Source organism: Pelodiscus sinensis, chromosome 24 (assembly GCF_049634645.1).
Source record: "Pelodiscus sinensis isolate JC-2024 chromosome 24, ASM4963464v1, whole genome shotgun sequence".
Taxonomy (NCBI): domain Eukaryota; kingdom Metazoa; phylum Chordata; order Testudines; family Trionychidae; genus Pelodiscus; species Pelodiscus sinensis.
The window spans coordinates 6,573,086-6,598,205 of record NC_134734.1 but is presented as its reverse complement, the minus strand read 5'-3'; the positions used below and the strand labels follow the sequence as shown (position 1 = coordinate 6,598,205).

At 53.4% G+C, this 25,120-nt stretch overlaps 1 protein-coding gene across 1 annotated transcript in view; it reads left to right on the top strand.

Annotated features, from left to right (window-relative positions):
* Nucleotides 1–25,120, top strand: part of LOC102446821 (IgGFc-binding protein-like) — a 39,832-nt gene that overhangs the window by 6,180 nt on the left and 8,532 nt on the right. Inside the window, exons 3-13 of the mRNA XM_075907486.1 lie at nt 95–360; nt 556–1,154; nt 3,680–4,244; nt 5,749–6,347; nt 6,507–7,071; nt 7,859–8,058; nt 8,680–9,072; nt 9,818–10,104; nt 11,225–11,490; nt 15,464–16,062; nt 16,480–17,044. Of these exons, the coding sequence (XP_075763601.1) occupies nt 273–360; nt 556–1,154; nt 3,680–4,244; nt 5,749–6,347; nt 6,507–7,071; nt 7,859–8,058; nt 8,680–9,072; nt 9,818–10,104; nt 11,225–11,490; nt 15,464–16,062; nt 16,480–17,044 (4,726 nt within the window). The 5' untranslated portion in view covers nt 95–272. The remainder of the gene's footprint in view (nt 1–94; nt 361–555; nt 1,155–3,679; nt 4,245–5,748; nt 6,348–6,506; nt 7,072–7,858; nt 8,059–8,679; nt 9,073–9,817; nt 10,105–11,224; nt 11,491–15,463; nt 16,063–16,479; nt 17,045–25,120) is intronic.

Genomic DNA, 25,120 nt, shown 5'->3' with positions numbered 1-25,120 from the left:
TTGGTCTGTCAATAGACAACTGTTCTGAATCATTAAAAAGATGCCTCTGGTAAAAGAAACAACCTTGTAACTGGTATTTGCATGAAACTTCCAGGTGTAAGAATGATACTGGTAACACAGAGGCATGTACAAACCTGAATGCATTCCAACAGCTGTGTGGGATCCTAACAAACCGCTCTGGGCCATTTGCTGAGTGTCACTGGCACGAGAGCCCAACCCCCTACTACGACTCCTGTGTCTACGACCTCTGCCAGTATGGCCAGGGCAATCGCATGCTGTGTGCAGCTGTCGAGTCGTATGATGAGATGTGTGCCTTTCACGGCGTGAAAGTAGGAAAGTGGAGACCAGGACTGGACTGTGGTAAGCAACAGGGAGTCTTTTGTTTTCCTCTAAATTCATAGAGCCCCCAAGGGGCATTGAGAAGTTATGCCATGGAAGAGATCATCAAAGAATCTGGGATACTCAGTCATGAAAAGAATGTGAGTGTTTGTGGGAAATGTGTAACTTTGTAAAACACCTGTAGGTACAGGTAACTTTGTTCCTTTTCTTCCCCAGGGGTCACTTGTCCAGCCAACTCCTATTTTGACTTGTGCGGCCTTCCCTGCCATGCTTCTTGTGCCAGCCTTAATTCAACCATTCCATGCACAAAGCCCTGCGTGGCGGGATGCTTCTGCCGGGAAGGGTATGTTCTGGATGTGGAACGCTGCGTGCCTGTGAGTCAGTGCGGCTGCACGCTGGAGGGTCGGTATCACCAGCTGGGAGAGGAGGTGATCTTGACAGACACCTGCAGCAGGAAATGCAGCTGCCGCCAGCCAGCCCAGCCCATGCAGTGCCAGGATCATGCCTGCGGGGCTCTGGAGACGTGCAGAGTTGTGGATGGCGTCCGAGGCTGCTACCCTGTGAAATTTGGTGACTTATGGGTGTTTGGTCACCCCCACTATCACATTTTTGATGGACTTACTTTTGACTTTGAAGGAACCTGCAAATACACCCTGAGCAAGTACTGTGGCCCCCCTGGGAATCTCCCCGATTTCACTGTCAAGGTGGAGAATGAGCACAGGGGTGCCATCACAGCATCCTGGACACGCCTGGTGGAGCTGGATGTCTACGGGCAGCATATTGCTGCAGCAGCCAGAGAGCACGGCCAAGTGCAGGTGAGCAGGGCCGGCTCTAGGCACCAGCAAACCAAGCACATGCCTGGGGCGGAATATTTCCAGGGGCAGCATTCCGGCCAGCCTTACTGCCCTATGCGGGCCTGCCTGTGGGCAGCACGGAGACAAAGGCAGGGAGGGAAGAGGGGGTATGTCTACACTACCCTCCTAGTTCGAACTAGGAGGGTAATGTATGCATACCGCACTTGCTAATGAAGCCCGGGATTTGAATTTCCCGGGCTTCATTAGCATAAGCGGGGAGCCGCCATTTTTAAATCCCCGCTGCTTCGAACCCCGTGTAGCGCGGCTACACGGGGCTCGAACTAGGTAGTTCGGACTAGGGTCCTATTCCGAACTACAGTTACTCCTCGTGAAACGAGGAGTACCGGTAGTTCGGAATAGGCACCCTAGTCCGAACTACCTAGTTCGAGCCCCGTGTAGCCGCGCTACACGGGGTTCGAAGCAGCGGGGATTTAAAAATGGCGGCTCCCCGCTTATGCTAATGAAGCCCGGGAAATTCAAATCCCGGGCTTCATTAGCAAGTGCGGTATGCATACATTACCCCGCTAGTTCGAACTAGCGGGGTAGTGTAGACATACCCAGGGAGAGGAGAGGGGGCCATGCGGCAGGATGCCGGAGCCCATCCACCCCTGCCCCCTGCAGTCTCCCTCCCGGCGGCTGCTAGGCAACAACTGAAGTTTGCTGGGTGCCCAATGCGGCTGCCGCTGCCCTGGGGAGCAGGGTCCCGGTGGTGGGGTCCGCGTTAACCCCCGCAGCGCTGGCCAGCAGCACCCTTCCCCCTGCGGCCGCGAGGCCCTGCACGGCCAGGGGCCCTGCTGCCCTGCTGCCACCAGCTCCACGTGCCCTCCCCCACGCGCCGGGCAGAGGTGGGGCTGCACATGCACCTTCCCCCAACCCGGGGCGCAATTAAACTGTCTGCCCGGGGCACCAGAATGGCTCAGTCCAGCCCTGGCAGCACCCCCAGGAGCCACTGGCCGCAGAGTCCCTCACGGCGGCTGCAGGCGAGCCCTGGCCTGGTGGCTCCTCTCTCTCCTCTTGCAGGGGAGGGGAGCCCGCGGCGCCCCGCTTCACACCGGGGAAAGGTGTGTACAGCTGCAGAGAAAGGGGACCCGTGACACTTTCACCTTTCCCCCAGGGCACTCTGATGTTTCTATGCGTGCTGTGAGGAAGGGACGTGAGGATTTGGAGGGTTGGGTTTGTCTGGGAGGGGAGAGAAGGTGGAAACTGGGTTCTGAGAGTGCGTGGGGAGGCATGGGTCAGGATGTCTATGGAGGGGAGACAGGACGTAGACTGGGTTTGGCCGGAGGGCATGGTGGGAGTCAAAGAGCCGCAAGGTGAAAGGGGCGCTTTCCTTCTCAGTGCCTATCCTGCTGCAGTGGGCAAAGGGGGGAGGAGAGGCATCCAAAAAATGTTTTGCTTGGGGTGCAAAAAACTTAGAGCTGGCCCTGCAGGTGAGAGCTTGAATTTAATTGTTTTCTAACTTCTCTTGCTAATGGGAAGGGGACTTGACAATTAGGGAGGGATCTGAAAATGTTACCTGCTAACCCCTATAGTGTCCTGCTTTATAGCTCAGCCTTTCCCACCCATTTTCCTATCTCCCATGGAGATGTTGCCCCTCCCTACACTTCAGGGCAAGGGAGGACAGGCGTTGGAAGGCCAGCCCTCTGCCTTTCCCTAAGGCCAGGTCCACACTAGGGGATAAGTTTGAATAAAGATACGTTGACTCCAGTGATGTAATTAACATAGCTGGAGTTGTGTATCTTAAATCGCATTTTGGTGCCGCCCACAAAGTGGGAGGTTGACAGAAGCCCTTCCCTTAGTCCTCATAGGAGCAGGACTACCGGCACCAGCGGCAGGGCCCTCGGTTCAGATGAGCTGTTTTCACAGATTCATTCATTGAAACCCTGGAAGATTGACTGCAGCAGCTTCTACCTTCTCTGTAGTGTGGAAAGCCCTAAGTCAGTTTATCCTTGGTACTTTTTCCTTGTTCCTCTCTCTACTTGTTTCCAAGCAATCAATTGACATTAGGGTCTTCAGAGGGATGGAGCTCTCATAGCTGCTGTCAGCTTCCTTGGGAGCTGGAGAAACTTAGCATCCCTCAACAGAACAGAGAAGCCCTGAACATTCTCCCCTGTACAAAGAACCTGTGTTGCAAAGGGGCTGCTTGGGTCTCTCCAGCAGCCTCAAATCAAATCTCTGCAATGAGGGTGCACCCTGGCCTGTGGTACTAGTGTGCAGAGACTGGTACTTGAAGGGGGCAAAGACCCTCTTGTTAAGGGGGGAGAGCCGGGCAAGGGACTGCAGAAGCAAAGAAGGGAGGGGTTGGTAGAATGCTGTCTGGAGTGGGAGGGAGTTGTACACACATCGCTCCTGCACACACCAGCACAGTTTGAAGCAAAGGATGATAGAGCTGATGCCAGAAGGGGCTCAGGAAGGAGATTATTATTTGCAAACATTATGCTGATTTTTTGGCGCCTTTCCTGGTCATGCTGAATTCTTCCCCTTAGGTGAATGGATCGCTGGTCAATCTGCCCCTTGTCCTAGCATCAGGTAAACTCTATGCCTATTACACCGGTTCATCTGTTGTGGTCCAGACAGAATTTGGCCTCTCTGTATCCTATGACTGGTCCCACTACGTGACTATCACTATACCTGAGACTTACTCTGGGCTGCTCTGTGGGCTTGGTGGAGACTTCAATGGAAACCAAAGTGATGATTTCAGGATGCCCAATGGATCTGTGGCTCCCAACCTTGTCTCTTTTGTGACTAGCTGGAAGGATGTCAATTCCCCTTTCCATTGCACAGCTGTTGGTCCGCAAGCAGAATGCAACAAAGGAACTATACACAAGTACAGAGATCAGAGCTACTGTGGGATCCTCACAGACATGGAAGGACCTTTCAAACATTGTAGCAACCTTACTAGTGCTCCGATGTCCCTGGAGAGCTGTGTACATGATCTCTGTGTCACCAAAGGGAGCCACAAAACGCTGTGCAATACACTTCGGAGTTATGCTGTGCATTGCCAAAGTCACAGCATCACCATACTGCCATGGAGACAGCTGGCTGGGTGTGGTAAGCACTGATTTCAGGGGCCTTCATGAATGGTAGCCCATAAATCACTCAACCATTGGGCTTGGGAACATTGAGTAGTCTCATTGATTTGTACCTTTCTGCACAGTGAGTGTATTGACACTCCAGAGGTAGAGCAGAGTTTGGTTTCCTCCTTCCCAGTTATGGTGTCCCAAGTACCCCAGAAAGTAATGACATAGGTATTCACTGTGCATTGACTATATAGCGCAATGCAGCGGATATTGTTCTCCCAGGAGCGGTATATACTGAGCTAGGGATGTTAAAATGTGTTTATTTTGGTAATAGCTGAAACTTCCAGAAATTCCACATTTCCATGAGGAAGAAGGTGGCTCCCATGAAGCCTCCTGCTGCTCCACTTGTGCAGCTGCCTCTGAAACGGAGCCAGCAAAGCGGGGGGAAGAGGGAGGCAAGAGGCTCCCTGTGAGCACTGGCTCCTGCCTCTTCCCCCTGCTTTACTGCCTCTGTATCAGAGGCAGCAGCACTTGAGGAAGGGGCTGGCAGCAGGTGGCTCCCTGGGAGAACATGCTTAAAAGAGCACCAGCTCCTACTGACCCCACCTCCCTAAGCTGCTGCCCCTAATATAGAGGCAGCAGAATGGCGGGGGGAGCCTGCATGTAACCATGAAAGTTAACAGATGGCTGTTAACTGTTTACATGATCACATCTCTATACTGAGCTTCAGACATTAGAACTTTTGCTGAATGACAATTTTAGTGAGGACAATGCTTTCATTCCCTGCTCTTGGAGAAATGCCAAGGGATTTTTAAGTGTCTACTGTACAGCTGCAAGATTTAGTAAGAAAGTGCTGTATCTTCAACAACTTGAATAGTATAGCATACTCTACAAATGTTGCACTGCAGGATTCTCAGGATTTTTCTTCCCGTGTGATAGTGTAGGATGGGGTGGGGAACATTTGACCCTCAGAAAAATCAGGCATGTGTTGTATGCAAGTGAGAAGCAAAAAATATGTATATTTAAACCAACAAAAAATCCTCACAGACATGGCCATCAAGGGAGGAGGAGAAAGGCACAAAGACTCTCTCCATATTCCCCTCATGCATCAGAGCTTAGGGCAGCCTAGTAGATCTTGTGTGCTCCAGACCCGTGGTAGAGTGGCGGGGGGCAGGAGTACAAGTGCGGGCTTCCCAATGCTGGAAGGGGTCCTGAGCCTTGAGGGCTGGATCCAGCTAAGCTGGGTCCTAGGTTCTCCACCCCTGGTGTAGGACTTCTTGTGAAAGTTATAGTCCAGCCATCATGCTAGCAACAGAGGTGTAATAACACACCTGTATCACTTAGTACATCCATTATTTATAGAAAACATGATTTTGTAACTGAATACAAAACCTGAATATCGATCAAGAAAAAGACATTAAAAAGGAATATTCATTCCTTCCTGATTTGTTTTAATTCTCTATGTTTCCTGCCTGGGAGGATTCCTGTAGTATCCCTTCTGTATTTCTAACCACGGTTCTTCATGTCCCTTTCAGAGTTAATCTGCCCCCCCAACAGCCACTATGAGCTCTGTGGACCTTCCTGCCCGGCCTCTTGTGCCCACCCAGCTGTGCCCTCCCGCTGCCGGACTGCATGCCAAGAAGGGTGCCAGTGTGACCCTGGCTTTGTGCTGAGTGGCACTGACTGCGTGCCTCGGGAGCAGTGCGGCTGCACCCACAATGGCAGATATCACCTGGCGGGGGAAAGCTTCTGGGAAGGAGAAAATTGCCAGAGATTGTGCAGGTGCAATGGCTCCTCCCACGCTGTCCAGTGCTCCAGCGCTGCCTGTGCTCCCGGGGAATCCTGTGGCACTCGCCGGGGGGTTTATGGCTGCCACGAGAGAACCAACGGCATCTGCTGGGCGTCTGGGCTGCCCCACTACACTACGTTTGACGGCAAGCGCTACGACTTACAGGGCACCTGCAGATATGTCTTTGCTGAACTGTGTGCGGCATCAAAGTCCTTGCCCTTCTTCAGAGTGGAAGTGAAGAATGAAAACCTGCCCCATGTCCCTGTGGCTGTGACGTCGGAGGTGTTTGTCCTTGTGAGCGGAGTTGAGATCCACCTGCAGAGGGGTCAGCATGGGACAGTCCAGGTAATTCCCTGGGGCTAGTGAACTCTGGGGCAGTGCATAAATTACTGATAGACACTGTTGCTGGCTCACTTATTCAACTTCCTCCCCAAATGTGGCATTGAACTCTCTTTAGGATTCATCCCCTGGATTAATCTCTTTGCTGCTATTTCTCTCTGCCAGGTTGATGGGGTCACTGAGACCCTCCCAGTGAGTGTCAAAGCAGGAGAAATCCTCATTTATCAGGCTGGGTTTCATACGGTTGTGCAAGCTGACTCTGGATTGAGTGTGAGCTACGACCTGGCCCACAGCCTCTTTGTCAGCCTGCCCCCAGAGTACCGAGGCCAGACCTGCGGCCTGTGTGGGAACTTCAATGGGGCCGCTCAGGACGACTTTGTGACCCATAACGGCTCCCTAGGGAAGGACGCCTTCCACTTTGCTGCAGACTGGAAGTCGGAGGCTGTCCCTGGCTGTGACGATGGCTGCCGCGATTCCTGCCCTGTGTGTGAAGATGAGGAGAGTCTGGTGCAGTCCAAGTCCCAGTGCTGGGTGATCCAGGATCCTGACGGGCCGTTCTCCTCCTGCCACTCCCAGGTTGAGCCAGGCCCCTATCTGTCTGATTGCATCTTTGACCTGTGTGTGTCAGGAGGGGCTGGCAGTGCCCTGTGCGAGTCCATTCAGACATACGCAGCCGCCTGCCAGAGAGCCAACATCACCATCTCCCCATGGAGGAGCGAGGCTTTTTGTGGTAAGTGACCATGATTTCTCTGTAAAGGAACAAAAGTATTTTTGCAAGCACAGGCAAATGAATCGAACAGAAACACACGCACAAAATTACATGCACATAGTGTTCAGGTTGCAAAGCCAAGCTGGGCAGTGTTGGGAAAGGCCCATAGGAAGGTCACCCTTGCAACTGCCACTGAGCCTTGTGTTTTATGCTGAGACTGTATCTGAAGAGGCAGTTCCCAATCCAACCCTCATACAGTCAATACCGTATGTATGATTTCTTGATTTCAGCTTGCTTGCTAGTCATCCATCCGCATACACAGCAGTAGGCAGGGCTCTTCTCTTGTATTTCTTCTTCCCTTGGACTTGCACTCAGAGCTTCTAGTAGAGTCATGTACATGGAGCCTGGGATTGACTTCCTCTGATGACAGAGCACAGGCTCACCATCCTGGGCAGTTTTGGCTCTTCCCAGCTTGCAGTTCTGAGTTTGTTTGACAATTGGGGGCTGGCTGCTCTCCCCTGTAGATTACATGGAGAGAAGCCTTGTAGCCTCTGCAGCCCGCTTTTAACGTGGACATTTCAAATGCACTAAGGGAGCTGGGGTTCCAATGCCACTGAAATGGAAGCCACTTGAAAATCAGTATCATAAAAAGCAAGGAGCCTGTTGCGACTCCAGTGCAGCCAGACTAAATGCAGTGGATTTGCTATTGTGAAATCTCTAGTTGCATGGTCAATCCCGTTTTGTCTGGATAATTCCTCTAGCCATGTGCATATACTGACCCAGGAACTTCTAATGGCCTCTTTCACAGCCCCTCAGTGCCCCACCCACAGTCACTATGAGCTGTGTGAGACTCACTTTCAGGACCTGTGTGCTGGATCCTGGCTGCAGAAGTATCACAGGCTCACATGCTCTGAAGGTTGTTTCTGCAATGATGGGTACCTGCGGAGTGGGGAGCAGTGTGTCCCGCCAGAGCAATGTGGCTGTGAGCACGACGGACACTACTATGGGGTGAGTTGAGAGTTCACACTGACTAGTATCAGGGGAATCTGGGTGCATTTGAACATATGGAAGAACCTAATTTCTTTATTTCAGAGAATAAAGAACCAGCTTTTCCACTAGTCCACACACTAGTCTGAGAAGTTTCTGTCAAACAATGTTTTCATCATCAAATAATTTCTTCAAACTGTTTTGATGTTTTCAGCTTAAAGTCACCTTTTGGCTAAATATCAAACAGTTGTGGTGTTCAGTTGTTGGCCAGAATCATTTGTTTCTCAGTTGCTGGAAACCAGAAAATATCTAGTGTTTTTTCTCATGAAAGCCTGAACAATTTTGTCAAAATTGGACTTTCCTCCAGAAAATTTCGTTGTTCTTAAAAAACCATTTTATGTTAAAAATGGCTTCAGATAGATTCATATCAGCCAGCTCTAATCTTAGTCCATGTCACTTTGAACACTTTCTTTCCTGTGTGCATATGGTCAGCTCCTGTTTGGGTAGCAAAGCAGAGCAAGAGTTAATAATGTGCTCCAGTACCTACCTGTCTGGCTTGGTTCTGGGATTTAGTGAAGAGGTTGTGCTGGTGATGATGCTGATGAGGAGGGTAATTTCATTTCTTCTCTCTCTCCATGCCAGATTGGAGACCATGTCTGGTTCTCTGGTTGTACCCAGAGATGTAGCTGCAACTCCCGAGACCATTTCCGGTGTTTCCGAGCTCAGTGCTACCCAGGCCAGCAGTGTGCTGTGAAGAACGGCAAGCGAGCCTGCCAGAGTCTCTTGACCACTTGTGTGGTAACAGGGGACCCTCACTACTTTACATTTGATGGGACTGTGGCTCATTTCCAAGGCATATGTGACTACGAAATCTCCCGCACCTGCAACTCCTCCTTGGACTTGTCTTTTCGTGTGGTGGCAGCAAACAGGCATTTCCGCAATCCCCGAGTGTCTTTTGTTTACCGAGTGGAAATTTGGCTTAGCACTGGCAATTTTAATTCTCACATTGTCCTAGAGAGAGGCAAAGCTGTCCATGTGAGTTGACCTGTATACTAACAATCAATAATGTCCCTAGTGATTTCACCAAGGGTGTTTTAGAGGCAGAAGGATTTGTCTGAGGCTCAAACACACAGGGAGACTTTTCTCCTAGTTTTTCTGTTTCCAATTATTTCAGGAATCAGGCAAAAATTGTTTCTTGTTGTTGTGTGTGATTTTGCCTCTGGTTCCATCAGTATTTTCAAAAGTAGTGACTCAGGATGGTTGGGTAGTCCTCCTGAGGCACCAGAAGGAGCCTCATTATCAACATTTTCTAAAGGCCAGGCCATTGTGGAGTGTCTCACACTGAACCCCAAAATAGTGGAATTCTAAATGTTTGGTGACTACAAAATCTCTCTGGTTGCAATAAGGAACAGAGAGTCCAATACCATTCTCAGTTACCCAGTTACAGTCAATGCAGTTACATGAGTGTAAAATCAGTCCACCTCAGAGCTCCTTGAGGCCCAGGGAAGGCAGGGCTAGGGCTGGTGTAGTGACGGGCCATTTTGTGGCACACATACTGTGTTATTTTGCTTTCCCTAGCAGTGTCAGTTACAGGGCTCTGAATGTGGAGGGAGTTCTCCAAAGATGCCAGCACCGAAATCTCTCAAGCAGAATTTCATACACTATCTCTGTGTATTGGACAAAGACTGTAAACCCCTGCATGCTTGGTTAATGGAACAGCAGGTACCTGCTTAGAGAAGGCAAAGTGAGGGGGGGAACTAATTTTGCCTTTTTGTCTCAGGTTAATGGGCTGCGGACTCGCTTACCAGCACATCTGGGATCTGTTGCTAAGGTCCTGAGACTGAAGAACATGCTAACAGTGAGAGCACAGGCCAATGTGGAGATTCAATTTAATGGTGCCAGTAGTTTGTTTGTCCGTGTGGGCCCGGAGTATCAGAAGCAGCTATGCGGGATGTGTGGGAATTTCAATGGCAATCCCATGGATGATAAGGTCCTGCCCAGCGGGGAGAGAGCCCAGAATGACACACAGTTTGGGAACAAGTGGATTTCCGACACCAGCCCTCCTGGGTATGTTTGTTTATCCCTGGCCACCTTTTCCTACAGAGAGGGAAAATACAAGCATCCTGGCAGAAGCGAGGTTCCTGAAGAGGCTGGAAAATCCAGTTCAGCAAGCTAGGCTTTGGAATTCAGGGCCGCAAGATCTTATCACACTGACCCTATGCAGTATTAATTCATTTCTTTCTCAGGAGCAGATTTCTAGGCTAGCAGGGACCAGCCTAGGTGACACCATCTACAGATACATAGTTTTTCAAATGTCACCCACTGATTCCTGCTTTGATATCCATGCTGGGAGATGGGACTCAACCCCCCAAGTCCAGTGCAGGTTTCTGGGCTGCTTTGTGCATCCGGCAGACAAGGGAAGGACATGTATACATTAGCATTGTGCAGCATGGTTATTAGAGTAGTGTGTAAGCCCAACCAAGAATGGGGCCTCACTGTACTAAGTGCTGCACAAACTGAAAGAGCTAATAGTCTAACTCAGTGGTCCTCAAACTTTACCCCTCTGCCTGAGAGCCATAGTCAGGAACCAGAGCTGGGGCGAGGGACAGATGTGAACAGCAGTAAGTGGATCAGGAACCATGGTCTTAGGCTGGAGTTGGGGCTGGGGCTAGAAGTCAGGAGCTGAATTACAGCTGAGAGCCCAGAGGTGGGGCCCCAGCACAGCTGGGGGCAGCATTGGGCTAGGTGGTATTCCCTCCCAGTCCCCCATTGCAGCTGGACTGGGTCTCACTGCATCCCCCTGATCATTCCTCCATACACCCTTAGCGTGGGGACCACTGGTCTAACTAGAGAAGATGGAGACAGGGCAGAGGAAAAAGGTCAAACACACAAACAGAGAGGAAAGTGTTAGTTCTATAATTCCCTGGGAGTGCAGAGGTGTGTTTAGTTACTTGGGGGTTAGCTAAAATTGAAAGGAAGAGAGTCAGAAAGACAGGGCAGGGGAGGAGAGGAGAGGGGACTGGAGGGGAGGAAAGCAGAGAAACAGAGAGAAGTTCTCACTGAATATGTGACTGCCAAATACATCAACATGCTAGTTCAGGGACTGGCCTGTGCTGCCTGGGCATCCTAATTCCTTAGTGAGATGAGAGGGAAATCTTTGTAATCATTATTCACGTGACTCTTCCAGGTGTACTAACGATACCAGCAACCTCGTGCCTTGTCCAAAATTACACATATACCAGCAACTGTGTGGAGTCCTAGTGAACCACACGGGACCTTTCTCTGAGTGTCACTGGCACGAGAGCCCAGATCCTTACTACGAGTCCTGTATCTATGACCTTTGTCAGTATGGCCTGGGCAATCGCATGCTGTGCACAGCAATCGAGTCGTACGATGAAATGTGCACCATTGTCGGTGTGAAACTGGTGAACTGGAGACCGATGATGGGATGCAGTAAGTGAATACATCTTTGCTTGTATTGAAAATGGCTATTCTCTGTCAATGAGGCCGGGCCTACATTAGGAGAGAAAATCAACCTAAGATATGCAAGTCCAGCTACATGAATAGTGTAGCTAGAGTTGATGTAACTAACATAGGTCAAATTTCCATGGTGTCCCCACTATGGGAGGTTGACGGGAGAGTTTCTCCCATTGCCTTCCCTAACTCCTCACAACCCAATGGAGTACTGGAGTCGAAGATGGCACCATCAGTAGTCGATTTAGTGTGTCCTTACTAGGTGCGCCAAATGAAACTCCAGAAGATTGATCTACACAACATCGATCTCCCGCTAAGTGGAGACAAGCCCTGAAACTCCAGCTCTATGGAACTCTCAAAAAAGAGGACACCTGGTGCTGGTCGGTGCTGTGGCAGTGGTAGCTGCTCCTCTCGCACAGGTGGCCAGTCTCAGGAGCCAGCAAACTTGTCCCCATGCATGCCAGGCTTGGGGCTCTGGCTGCCGCCTTGTGCTGCTGGGGCTGCCGCTGCTCCGCTGGCTCTCATGGTGTGAGGGGATGCTGCATGCTGGGCTCCCGCTTCTGCGCCATACCACCCTGAGATACGCAGCAGTGTGGACTCCAGCAGCGCCACCAACCAGCCGGCAGCCTGGGCTGCTGCGGGACCAGGAGGAGAGAGTGGGGGACCAGAGAGGCTGCTGGCTGGGGCATGAAGTTAAAGGCACCGAGGGGAGAAGTGGCATGGCTATAGAAGGAACCCAGGCATCATGCTTCCCGGAATCCCTTCCTTTCCCCTGCCCACCCCACCAACCACCAGCTCCCACAGTCCTCCCACAGCTGAGACTGGGACCCTCAAATCTCACCCACAGACCCACTGCCCGCCTGCAGGGAAGGAAAGAAGCCAGAAGTTCTAATTCCCAGTTCCCAGTTCTAACCCAGTTCCACTGCCCTCCCCCAGAACCAGCCCCCCTCCCAATCCTGCTGCTCTAACCCAGTGCACCCACCCCTCCCCTCGCCCAGAGACAGGTACCCCCCCAGCCCTCCTGCTCCAACCCAATGCCTTGCCCTTCTCTCAGTCAGGCACCCCTGTGCTCTAACCCAGTGCCCCTGCTCTGCCCCAGAACCAGCCACCTTCCCAGCACCCCCGCTCTAACCCAGTGCCCCTGCTCTGCCCCAGAACCAGCCACCTTCCCAGCACCCCCGCTCTAACCCAGTGCCCCTGCTCTGCCCCAGAACCAGCCACCTTCCCAGCACCCCCGCTCTAACCCAGTGCCCCTGCTCTGCCCCAGAACCAGCCACCTTCCCAGCACCCCCGCTCTAACCCAGTGCCCCTGCTCTGCCCCAGAACCAGCCACCTTCCCAGCACCCCCGCTCTAACCCAGTGCCCCTGCTCTGCCCCAGAACCAGCCACCTTCCCAGCACCCCCGCTCTAACCCAGTGCCCCTGCTCTGCCCCAGAACCAGCCACCTTCCCAGCCCCCCCCCCCCCCCAACCCAGTGCCCTTTCCCTCCCTCAGAGCCAGGGACATAATCTAGCAGGGTGTAGGGTAATGCAGTGTCTCCATGGGAGGAGTCAAACCTGCCCCCCACATCAGATGTGTCCTGGGTCTCACTGGAGTCTTCGCAGCCACATGCTTTTCCTACCAGGCACTGGGGCACATGTGCAAAGCAACTGTTAATGTCTGGGTGCACGGCTCCAAATGTTCAGTTTGATAGGCATGTGCCGCTGCCCCCTCCCTGATTCCCTTTGCAGGGCAAAATCCTGGACATGTTTTGCCATTTAAAAAAGCCGGACAAACAGATTTAACATAGAAAACGAGGACATGTCCAGTAACCCTATACAGGCAGTCCCCGGGTTACGTACAAGATAGGGACTGTAGGTTTGTTCTTAAGTTGAATTTGTATGTAAGTTGGAACTGGTACATATTGTAGGGGAAACTCTAACCAAACATTTCTCCAGAGCTCAGTTTTATTCTCCCACACCTCACTTCCCTCAGTCCTGCAGACCAGGGAGACGTGGAGCGGCTTTTCTCGCCGCGGAGGACGCGGGTGGCGGGACCGTGGCGCATCTCGGCGGTCTGCTGGGGCAGGGGCGCAGCTAGTGCGGGGTTGCCTCACCCCGTTTGTAAGTAGGGATCCGATGTAAGTCGGATCCATGTAACCCGGGGACTGCCTGTAGTTGCTGGATGAGTGTGATGCTGTGTTCTCTAAAGTCAGGGTCCCTACCCACTGCAAACCACAGGCAGCATTTCCACAGTGTGTACATGCAACACAGCTGTCCCAGCTTCCTCAATGGGGAGAAAGGAATGATGCCAGACTGGGTCAGTCATTCCCATAGGCAAATATGCTTCCTTATCTGATTCCAAGTCCTGTGTTTACTGTCAATGGGAACAGGAAGAGAATGTAGAAGCTGAGACCACAACTGTCCCTTTTCCACTCTAGCTTCTCCATCCATGCCACTTCCCTCCATTTGTTTGGCTGCTATTCGTACGAATGTGACCCTTCTGCCAGGGGAGAGGGCAGCAATCAAGCCAAGTTTGATATCTAGGTTCGTTTTCAACAATACAAGACAGAACTGGCTTAAATCCTCTCCAGTAACCTGGGCGAATCACACTGCTGCCCTGGGTGCTTCTGAGAGGGCAGGCTTCCCCATCCACAAGCACAGAGTCTGAGGCTACGTCTACACTTAGCAAGGCGATTGATCCATGAGGGTCTAATTTAGCAGGTCTAGAGAAGAGCAGCTGAATCAACTGCGGGTCACTTTCTCATTAACTCTGGCACTCCACTGGAACGATACGCAAAGGGGAAGTCAACGGAAGATTTTTTTCCCATTGAGTAATCCACAGTGGAGACTCCATGGGAACCCCATATAGCTGGAGTTACATAAATTAGGTCACCTGTGGCCCGTATTGCAGAGCTGCCCTGAGCATATGAAAGGAGGGAAGAAAATGCCACAGGCAGGAATCTTAATCATAAAAGTGTAAGCAGGATGCCCACCCCAGAGTGTGCAGGCAGGGCCATCCACCTTCTATTCTTGAGCTCTGCTCCCAAAAGTTCCTTTTCTGTGCCCCTCTCTGCTCCCTCATCTTCCCTACTCACAGTGGCTGTCATGAGTCAGTGAGGACCCAGGGACCAGAGGTGCCTCAGTGTGAGTTCACTTCCCACCTGGGGAAGAAGGCATCTTGGTTTTTTGGCTGCCCCTCCTGCCACCATTCTGCTCTGCTGGCCACCTCACCAGCTGCCAGCTGCTCTGCTGCCTGCCCTGCCAGCCACGGTGCTGAACACCATCACCTTCTGCTGCCACCTGGTTCTTTCCTGGGACTTCTACAGGTCCGTTGCTTGAGGCTTCTCCTCAGCTCTTAGTAATTTTCAGTTCTAAGTGGCAGAACTTGACTGCTGAAGCAGGCTTGGCAGAGACGCTGTCCTACAATGAGTGATTTCAGCTCCAGTGAGCACTTAACAGTAAGCCTAATGGAGCTTTACTGTCTTTGCAGGAGGGATGTAACTCTACCTGGGGCTCTGAGAGAGAACCCCCGCCTCCTGGAAGGGACACCTGTCCCCATTCCCACTTATTTTCACAGTGCTCTGTGTCCAAGCCCCGGCCTTAGCACGTTCATTTCATTGAAAGTGACCCATTCAATCAGAACAGGCTCCACACTGTTCTGCTCCCTTTGACTTGCACAATAAGGATGACACCACTGGTAACAATTCACTGCCCCTGCATTCGGTTCTACAGTGATTCTAGAGCCGATCACTTTGGCAACTTTGACTGCTGGATGGCCAGCTAGAGTGGGTGTGTTCATGTAAATACAGTCCGGTTTTGAAGTCTACCCCTCCCCTCAGCTGGCTGTCAGAGGACGGCTCATTTACTTTCAGATGAAAAATGTGGAAAAGACAGGGCTTGCTCACTAGACTGGGGCTGTTTCTGAAGTGCACACTTGAAATTCATGCACAGGTCTCTCTTGGTTCTTCTAGGTTTCACCTGCCCAGCCAAGAATTACTTTGACTTCTGTGGCCCTGCCTGCCCTGCCACTTGTGCCAACCTCAGTGCTCCCCTGCTCTGCACAAAGCCCTGTGTGGCAGGATGCTTCTGCCGGGAAGGGTATGTTCTGGATGAGGAACGCTGCGTGCCTGTGAGTCAGTGCGGCTGCACGCTGGAGGGGCGGTATCACCAGCTGGGAGAGGAGGTGATCTTGACAGACACCTGCAGCAGGAAATGCAGCTGCCGCCAGCCAGCCCAGCCCATGCAGTGCCAGGATCATGCCTGCGGGGCTCTGGAGACGTGCAGAGTTGTGGATGGCGTCCGAGGTTGCTCCCCTGTGACGTTTGGCACCTGCAGGGTGTTTGGCCACATCCACTACACCACATTCGACGGAGTCATGTTTGATTACCAAGGAGCCTGCAAATACACCCTGAGCAAGTTCTGTGGGCCCCCCGGGAGCCTCCCGGACTTCACCGTCAGAGCAGAGAATGAGCACAGGGGATCCATCGCGGTGTCCCGGACGCGCCTGGTGGAGCTGGATGTCTACGGGGAGCGTGTCACTATAGCCACGGGACAGTATGGCCAGGTGCAGGTGAGAGCATTTCCCAGATTTGCAGCAATGTATCTCCTCTGTGCTGAACAGAGATGGGGAGGAAAAATAGTTCCAGGGAACTCACGACAGGAAGAAGCCTGAAATATGCTCCTCTTCCATTTAAATGGTGAAGAACCTGTTGCCAAGGTAAGTCAGAGACTGGGGCTTGCTGTAAACATTGTCTTCGGAGCCTCACTTGGAAGGACCAACTGCCCAAGCTGGCCACATCTGCAGTTTGCAAAGAGGATGGAAAATGGCAGAAAATTAAACACCCTAAACTTACAGACCAACCCTAGGGCACAGATGTGATGTGATGTGAAATAGCTAGGGCTGGGGGCTGCCTGTGGGCATGACACTGAATGCATCAGGCTTGGGGAGAGTGGATTAATGCACACATTTGTCTCGCTTTTCCCCCAGGTGAATGGATCCCTGGTCAATCTGCCTCTGGTCCTCGCATCAGGTAAACTCTATGCCTATTTCAGTGGCTCGGCCGCTGTGCTCCAGACAGATTTTGGCCTCTCCGTATCCTATGACTGGTCCCACTCCGTGTCGGTTTCTGTTTCTGAGATCTACTTTGGGTCACTGTGTGGACTTGGTGGGGATTTCAACAGAAACCGAAGTGATGATTTCCAGACCCCACACGGCTCTCTGGTTGCTGATGCTGTCACCTTTGGCAACAGCTGGCGGGATGCCGATTCCCCTTTTCACTGCACGGCCGTCGGGCTCCCAACCTCATGTGACCAGGTCGAACTCGCCCAGTACAGATCGCAGAGCTACTGCGGGATCATCACAGACCCTGCTGGGCCTTTTCAAGGGTGTGACACGCCGGCTGATGCTCAGGCCCACTTGGAGAGCTGCGTGCGGGATGTGTGTGCCACTCGGGGCAGCCGCCAGACCCTGTGCCAAGTGCTCCGCAGTTATGCCCAGCAGTGCCAAAGTGGTAGCATTGCCGTTAAGCCTTGGAGACAGCGGGCTGCGTGCGGTAAGTGGACAAGTCCAAATATATGGACAGTGTTACGTCCAACTCCCTAGTCCTTCCTTGTTTCCTTGGCCTGATCCAAAGTCCATTAAAGTGAAGAGAGTCTTTCCACTGATTTCTGTCAGATTTGGCTCAGGTCCCATTGAATCACAGGAACATGTTGGGCTGACATCCCCGGTTGGTGGGTATTAGAAGCTTGGCGCAAATGCGGCAAGAAATGCTATGTACAGTGCACCTCCCTTTTGGAGGTCAGCTAGCCCAGCATATTTGGAGCATCACTGCTAGAAGCTCACAAGAAGTTGGAGTCCACTGGTGCCCCTAGACCCTACCCTCATTTCCCACCCCCACCCCACTCCCCACTTCTTCCTCCCTACTGTTTGCTCCTCTTCCCCCTTATCCATACAGCAGGAGGGGATAGAAAGGAGCATGTGGCAGGATCCTCAGCGGAGGAGGCAGAGAGGACTTGAGCAGCAGATGGGTGGGGAGGGTGTCAGGGACAAAAAGGAGCACAAAGCAGTTGGAGAGCTCACGGGTGGGCAGAGCAGAGTGGCTGGTGGGCTTTTGGGAGGGGCAGAGAGGAATAGGGTGGTTCTCGGGGCGGACAGGGAGAGGAGCACGTGAGGGGCACCTTGGGGCACAGTGGAGGGCAGCGTGATGGTCCAGGTGCCAATTGCCCTTAACACTTCTAGGGCGTTTCTAACACTTGAGCCCAGCCTGTCCCAATGCAGGAGGCCTGTGCTGCCTATGGCAACTCTACCTCCTGTTTCTGCCACCTGGCTTGTTTGTACAGGGCAAGGGACTGTTATCAGGTTGCTGCGGTGTCAGTGAGATTTTCAAGCTGAAATGAAACAAAGTGGATATGCCATTTGGACAAGTGAGGTGGTCAGAATGGGAATGGAATTAGGATAACCCCTTTGTACTGAGTCCAGGGAACATTAGTTGACTAGTGTTCACACTCGGATCCTTTCTAACCAACTTGGACTTTGGCCAGTGTTCTCAGATTATGATGCTTGGTTATTCTTAACCAACTAGCCAATTAGCCCGTCATAAAATGGGATTTTGAGGTCTTCTCTCCTGAGCTCTTTCGCTTTGTCTCTCTCTCTCTCTCCTCCTACTGCCTCCCCCACCTCAGCTCTCCTCCGCCTCCTGCCTCTCTCTCCGTCTCTTTCTTTCTCTTCTCCCCCTCTTGCCTCTCACTCTCCCTTTCTCTTCTCCTCCTCCTCTTCCTGCCTCTCCCTCCCCTCTATCTCTCCCCTTCCCCTTTCCCTTCCCCTCCCCCTTCCCTCCCGCCATGGCGCTTGGCTGAGTGCTGCCTGCTCAGCCGGGCTGCCGCGAGGGAGGGGGGCAGGGTGGTGATGTATGTGGCCAGGGGGCGGGGCCATGTACGTCACCGCCCTCCCTTCCCCTTCTACCCCGGAGGAACCCAAACAGCCCCTTGCACTGTTGGCTCCCCTGGCGGCCCAGCCGAGGGGCGCAGCACTCAGCTGAGTGCCACAGCAGGAGGGGAAGGGAGATGGTGATGTACACGGCCTCGCCCCCTTCCCCTCCCTCCATGGTGGCTCGGCTGAGTGTTGTATGCTGAGCTGGGCTGCTGCGGGGGAGGAGGGATGGGGCGGTGATGTACACAGATAGGAGGCAGGGCTGTCTACGTCACCACTCCTCCTCCCCTCTCCTGCGGTGGCCTGGCTCAGGGGCGCACCACTCAGCGCCACGGCAGGAGGAGGAAGGGGGGGCGATGACGTACACGGCCCCGCCCCCTGGCCGTGTACATCACTGCCCCGCCCTCCTTCCTGTCCCACCAGGGCTCAGCTGAGCAGCGCAGCGCCAGTGCCACTCAACTGGGATGCGGCCAGGGAGCAAGTGGCGGCAAGTGTCCATTTGGGGTCTGGCTGTGGCCAGTGGCTGCACCCCCCCCCCTTGCCAGGTCTGCTTCCCACCCCCTCTTCCTGCCGGCCAGCCCCACGGCCCCCCAGCTCTGCTTCCTGCCCCCCTTCCAGCCAGCTTCGCCCCCCCTTCTCCTCCCTGCATGGTGCCCGGCCCCCCTTCCCCTCCCTCTGTGGTGCGCTGTGTCCCTCAGCTGGGCCCAGCTGAGCAGCGTCCGCTTGCTGCCCCGGGCCCAGCTGAGCGGTGCTCCCGCCGGGGCCCAGCTGAGCAGTGCAGCGTTTGGCTGAACCGCCATGGAGGGCGGGGCACTGACATACAGGGCCAGGGGGCGTGGTCGTGTACATCAGCGTTACAGACTCACAGACAATGGGCCACTATATATATGATTCACCCAGGACCATCTCTGCATGCAGTCACCAGTTCACCCCACCAGGGTAGACACAGCCAGTGTTCTGAATACATCACCTTAGCCATATAAGCATATAGCCATCATGGACGATGTTCATCAGTTATACCAAGGAGCAATCCAAATTGCCAATGTTAATTAGTAAATGCACTGATCATCAACGTGTAGTACTTTTAATTCATTTATTACACTTCTCCTACCTCTCCAAGGAACAAGGCTTTCTGTCTTAAAGGGACTTTCAGGAGGGTGGGCCCTGTGAGTTGAATGATTTGGGGTGACACAAGTTTAAAGTACCAGCAGTAATTGCTTACAGATATTGTTTTAAATCTCTCTCAAGCAAGTTTGCTTGGACTTGTAAAGGAGGCCAGCATGTAGCACTACTCAGTTAGCATCCAAGAGAGGCTCTCTTGCTGTCTCACCACAGAGCACAGACTCAGCAAGTTGACCATCAGTCAAAGAACAGAAGGAGGAAGCCAGTCTTTGAAAATGAAATCTCACTGCTACTTCCTTTCCTCTTACCCCTGGAATAAGGGAGACACCTTTCCACATGCCTACTTCTGAATTCTGCTATGTACATGGGGGTTCAGTCAGCTCTTCACCCTGGAAACAATAAATAATGGGTGCTCAGCACCCCCCAGCAACAGCTGTTCAGCAGCACCACCCTATCAGCCCTTTGGCAGTGTGCCAATGAGCTAATCAGGGCTGCCAGCAAACAGCTGTTGTGCAATGCTGCCAAACATGGTTTGGTGGCTGGAGGATGCCTTGTTGGAGAGTGGAGAACAGCAAGCAGCAGGCCGGTGGGAGCCCAGAGGAAGAGGTGAGGGGGTGGAACCCTGCAGTTTCTATTGGCCATGATTGCTCTCACCTTTCAGCTCCCAGTTACTGTGCTTCTTCCATCAAAATCCAGTAGATGGTGGTGGTGTGTTACACATTTCTTAACACTGCCTGTAGTCGGAGCCTTTCCAGAGTCATTTCATGGAGCCTTTCCCCAGCTATGAATTGGGATCACCCCCTTTTAAGACATTTCTCTGAATTTTCCAGAGTTACACTCTGGTTAGATGCTGGGTGCTGATATCGTGCAACATGCTTTTCAATTCCTATCGCTTCCACAGGGCAATAATTTACAAAGAAACAAACAAAATCCTTCAGCATCTTCTTAATGTTTTCTAAAGCCAGCAGACACAGAGCCAGCTCTAGGCACCAGCAAACCAAGCACATCTCCAGGGGCGGCATTCCGGCCAGCCTTACCGCGGGATGCGGGCCTGCCTGTGGCTGCCCAAGGCAAGGGGCGGGGCGGCGGAGCTGGCGGAGGGGAGCGCTGCAGGGAAGGCACTGGGCAGCACGGAGACAAAGGCGGGGAGGAAAGGGAGACGGGAGCGGGGCCATGCGGCAGGATGCCGGAGCCCAGCCACCCCTACCCCCCGCAGCCTTCCCCTCGGTGGCTGTGCTAGGCAACGACTGAAGTTGGCAGGACACCCGATGCAGCTGCCTGGAGAGTGAGGTCCCAGTGGTGGGCAGGAAGACGGCTCGGGCGGGAGGCCACAAACTGGCATGGGGGCACCACTGCCGCGCTCCGCACACGCCCAGCCCAGCCTGGGCATGAAGCATCTGAACATCTGTGGAGCGGCAGCCGGTGGGGAGAGGCAACCGGGTCGGGGCTGGCATGTAGGCAGGCACAGCGCGCTCCGCTAGCCGCCGTCGGTGTCCTAGGGGGCGCTGCGGCGGACAGCTCAGCCGGGAGGCGGGCGAGCGCTGAGCCCCATCGCTTGTGAGCCGAGCCCATGGGAGGAGCGGGCACGCCCCGCACCTACCCCGACCCCCGATGGCAAACGCCAGCGAGCTCAGGGGCGGGCAGCTGCGCTCCACGGTCTGAGTCGCCTGCCACCGTCCCCGCTCGGACTGCCGCCGCGCCGCTTGTTGTTGATTTCACCCCCTCTTCCCCACCTATCCCCGTCCCTTCGGCCTCTTGTCTAATCAGCACCAGGAGAGCTCGGGAGACCCTCCTCCTGCTCCGTGCGGAGCGTGGACCCTGGCGCAGCCAGCGCCCCACCCAGCGCTCTGCCTCGCTCCTGCTCCCAGGTGTTTGCCCGGGGCAGCCAGCCAGCTGCGCTACCGCGCCGGCCCCTCAGCACTTCCACAGCACCCCCGGGAGCCACTGGCCGCAGAGTCCCTCGCGGCGGCTGCAGGCGAGCCCTGGCCTGGCGGCTCCTCTCTCTGCTCTTGCAGGGGAGGGGAGCCCGTGGCGCCCTGCTTCACACCGGGGAATGGTGTGTACAGCTGCAGAGAAAGGGGAGTAGGGGGACCCGTGACACTTTCACCTCCCCCCAGGGCGCGCCCATGTTTCCGCACGTGGTGTGAGGAAAGGACGTGAGGATTTGGCGGGGAGCGGGAAAGGAGACGGAGTTCGGTCAGTGGGGGGAGGTGGGAGAGGGGAGCGGACTGGGTCCGGTCTGGAGCAGGGGGCGTCGGGTTTGGCTGGGAGGGAAGAGGGGGCGCAGGGTGGATTAGGTGGGGGAGAGAAGAAGGGCGGACTGAGTCCGGTCACTGAGGGGTCGGGTTTGTCTGGGAGGGGAGAGAAGGTGGAAACTGGGTTCTGTGAGTGGGGGGGGGGGGTCGGGATGTGCGTGGACAGGGATGTGTATGGAGGGGAGACAGGACGTAGGCTGGGTTTGGCCGGAGGGAGTCAAAGAGCCGCAAGGTGAAAGGGGAGCTTTCCTCCTCAGTGCCTGTCCTGCAGCAGCAGGCCAAGGGGAGGCGGGGGCGGCCAAAAAATGTTTTGCGTGGGGCGCAAAAAACTTAGAGCCGGCCTTGAGCAGACATGCTCCATGTGCTCTTGGACTACACCTAATACTTCTCCGATCCCATCTTTCAGGCTTATCATAGCACAGAAGACCTTGCATTGGAAAAATAAGACACATTGCTCCTGAGGAAAGCTGTAATTCGGATTCCCAAGGAAGAGCACAGACTTAGACTCAAAACCTCAGGGTTAGACTGAGTCAGGCCTGCCAGAGTCAGCTAGTCTAGCCCCTGCCGAGGTGCAGGACTTGTTGGGCCTATACCATCTAAGTCAGACAGCCATCCAGCTTCCTTGTGAAACCTCCAGTGAACTAGTATCCTCAGCCTCCCAGGGCAGTCTGTGCCATTGTCCTACTGTTCTTACAAGTAGTAAGCTTTTTTCTGAGATTCAGTCTAAATCTGCCATGCTCTAGTTGGAATCCATTGCACGTTGTCCTGCCTTCTGTGGCAAAAAAAGCAACTTTTCTCCATCTTTTAATGGCAGCCTTTCAAGTATTTAATAGCCAGGATAATGTTGCTCCTTAATCTCCTCGTTTCCAAACTAAGCACAGCCCATTCCTCCAGCCTTTGCTCATATGGGTGTGTTCCATCCCTTGGATCACTTTTGTCGTTAGCCTCTGGATCCTCACCAGTTGCTCTACATTGGCAACCAAAACTTTGTACACTGCTCCAGCTCAGTCCTGGCCAGTGCTGAGTAGTGCAATACTATCCTCTCCTCTGACTGTCTGGCAGTAGCTTAACTTATTGTACTACCATATTGCAGGGAAATTGGGGTTGGGATAAGACAGTTCCTGTAAGAAATGTAGGAGTGGGAGGGAATGCAGAGGCTCAGGGAAGAGGATTGGGTATGTGGGGGAGGGGGAGCTCAGGCTGGGGGCCTGGGTAATGAGGGGAGATACAGGGGAATTTAAGAGTCAGGGCAGGGGTTGGGCTGTGTGGTGTGTAAGAGTCAGAGCACAGAATAGGGGAGGCTCATGGCAGGGGTCATGGCAGGAAGTTGTAGGGTGTGGGGTCACTCAGGGCAGAGGATTAGGTGGGGGACTCAAGGGTTGACCCAGCTGTCCAATCACCGAGGCTGCTGGATCCCCAGTTCTGGCCAGGGCACAGAGACTGTGCTGCTGGAAATCCAAGCACTGGGGCTAGAGCCTGGGTGTGCTATGGCTGTGCTGCCCAACTGTAGTGACACAAACCATTTCTGTCACTACACTGACAGCATCCACAGCCCCACCACTAGCTGGTTAGCCACTTCCTGGTGCTCTGCACCAAGGTGCAAATATGATCTATGGATATCTGCATTCATATCCAGGATACCCTGGCTTTAAAACACATATCTGCAGATTTGCAGGGTTCTAAATACAAAATTTCTATCTGCATCCACCAGATTCAGCCATGGAGATCTACAGCCTCATCTGCAGATGCAGATATCCATCGATATAAAGTGGATATCCGCGGATTTGTGTGTCTCTGTGCACTGGATGGCTTCATCCTTGCTCGGAAGCTTCAGGGCCCAGTTAGTCTATATAGGATAAACTTAAAAAACAGCAAATGGTCTGGTAGCACTTTATAGACTAACAAAGCACGTAGATGGGATCATGAGCTTTCGTGGGCACAGCCCACTTCTTCAGATCACCGGAATTTTGAGTTTAGGATGAGCAGACCCAAAATAAATAGGGGAGAAGAGACGGGAGGGAAAGAAAAAGATGGAAGGGGGTGGGAAATAAAGAGCAGAGGGTGTCACAGGGTTACTGGTCCCACCAGAGTCTCACTACCACGGCTGCCAAGTGGCCTGAGGTTAATTGTCCTTTTTGTGCCTCTAATTCCATGCCCCTCTGGGGCCAGTATGGGTCTGAGGGAGACCTGGGCCCACCTTCTCTCCAGGTCCTGTCCCAGGGCCCTAAGGCATGTGAGCATGCTCGCACACCTGGCTGGCGGGGCCATTTGCCACAATGCACCAGCCCTCAAGCAGGCTCCTAACTGCCCACCCTGGCTCAGTTCCTCAATTCCTTCTCACTCGCCTGTGGGTGAGATTCTATGGCCTGCACTGTGCAGGGGGTCAGACTAGATGATCAAAATGGTCCCTTCTGACCTTAAAGTCTATGAGTCCTGACTCCCAAAGGAAAAAAAGGAGGCTTTCAGGGCACAATTGCTGGACAGCGTTGCCTGTCCCTCTTTGTTGTTACCTCTTTGCTCCTGTTCCTTCCTCCTCTTGTCCTCTCCTTCCCTCGTCAGGAGGACTCCTCTTATAACCTCCCCGCCCCCGCTCATGTCCTTCCGTTTCCCCAGCTGCTTTCGCCCCGCCCCCTTCCCTTTGGGATGTCACTCCGTGCAGCTGTGCAAACGCTGGCAACAGTCGCTCCCTTTCGGAGGCACATGCGCCAGTGTCCTCTGGACTCCTCGCTCCTCCTTTTCCCGACCCCCGGCTGTTAGGTGCTCCCGTGCATCCTGCTGGGGCTCCAACCTTGGCAAGCACCTGTCAGTTTCCCCTGCCACCACCTCTGGAGGGTGCCCGGTGCTCAGCCCTCTTCCCCCATACTCCAGGGACTTTTGTCCAGTGTGGGGTTGCTCACCACCTTAACACTCCTCCCCCCTTATGATACCATCTGTATTCGCCCCTGGTTCCTCTTCTTGCTCCGGTATCCGAGACCAAAAGTCTGCATTCTGGTGCACCACTCCCGGTCGGTGCACCACCTCGAAGCAGTACGGTTGCATTGTCAAGTACCAGTGCATGATTCGGGCATTCGTGTCCCTTATTGTCCGAATCCACTTCAATGGCACATGATCTGTCACTAATAAGAAACGGTCTCCTAAAAGATAACGAAGTGCGTCTATGGCCCATTTGATCGCTAGAGCCTCTTTTTCTATGGTAGCATAGTTTTTTTCCTGAGGGAACAGTTTTCAACTAATATACAAAACTGGGTGTTCCCCTGCCTCTATTTCCTGTGCTAGCACCGCGCCCAGTCCTACCTCGGATGCGTCAGTCTGCAGTATGAACG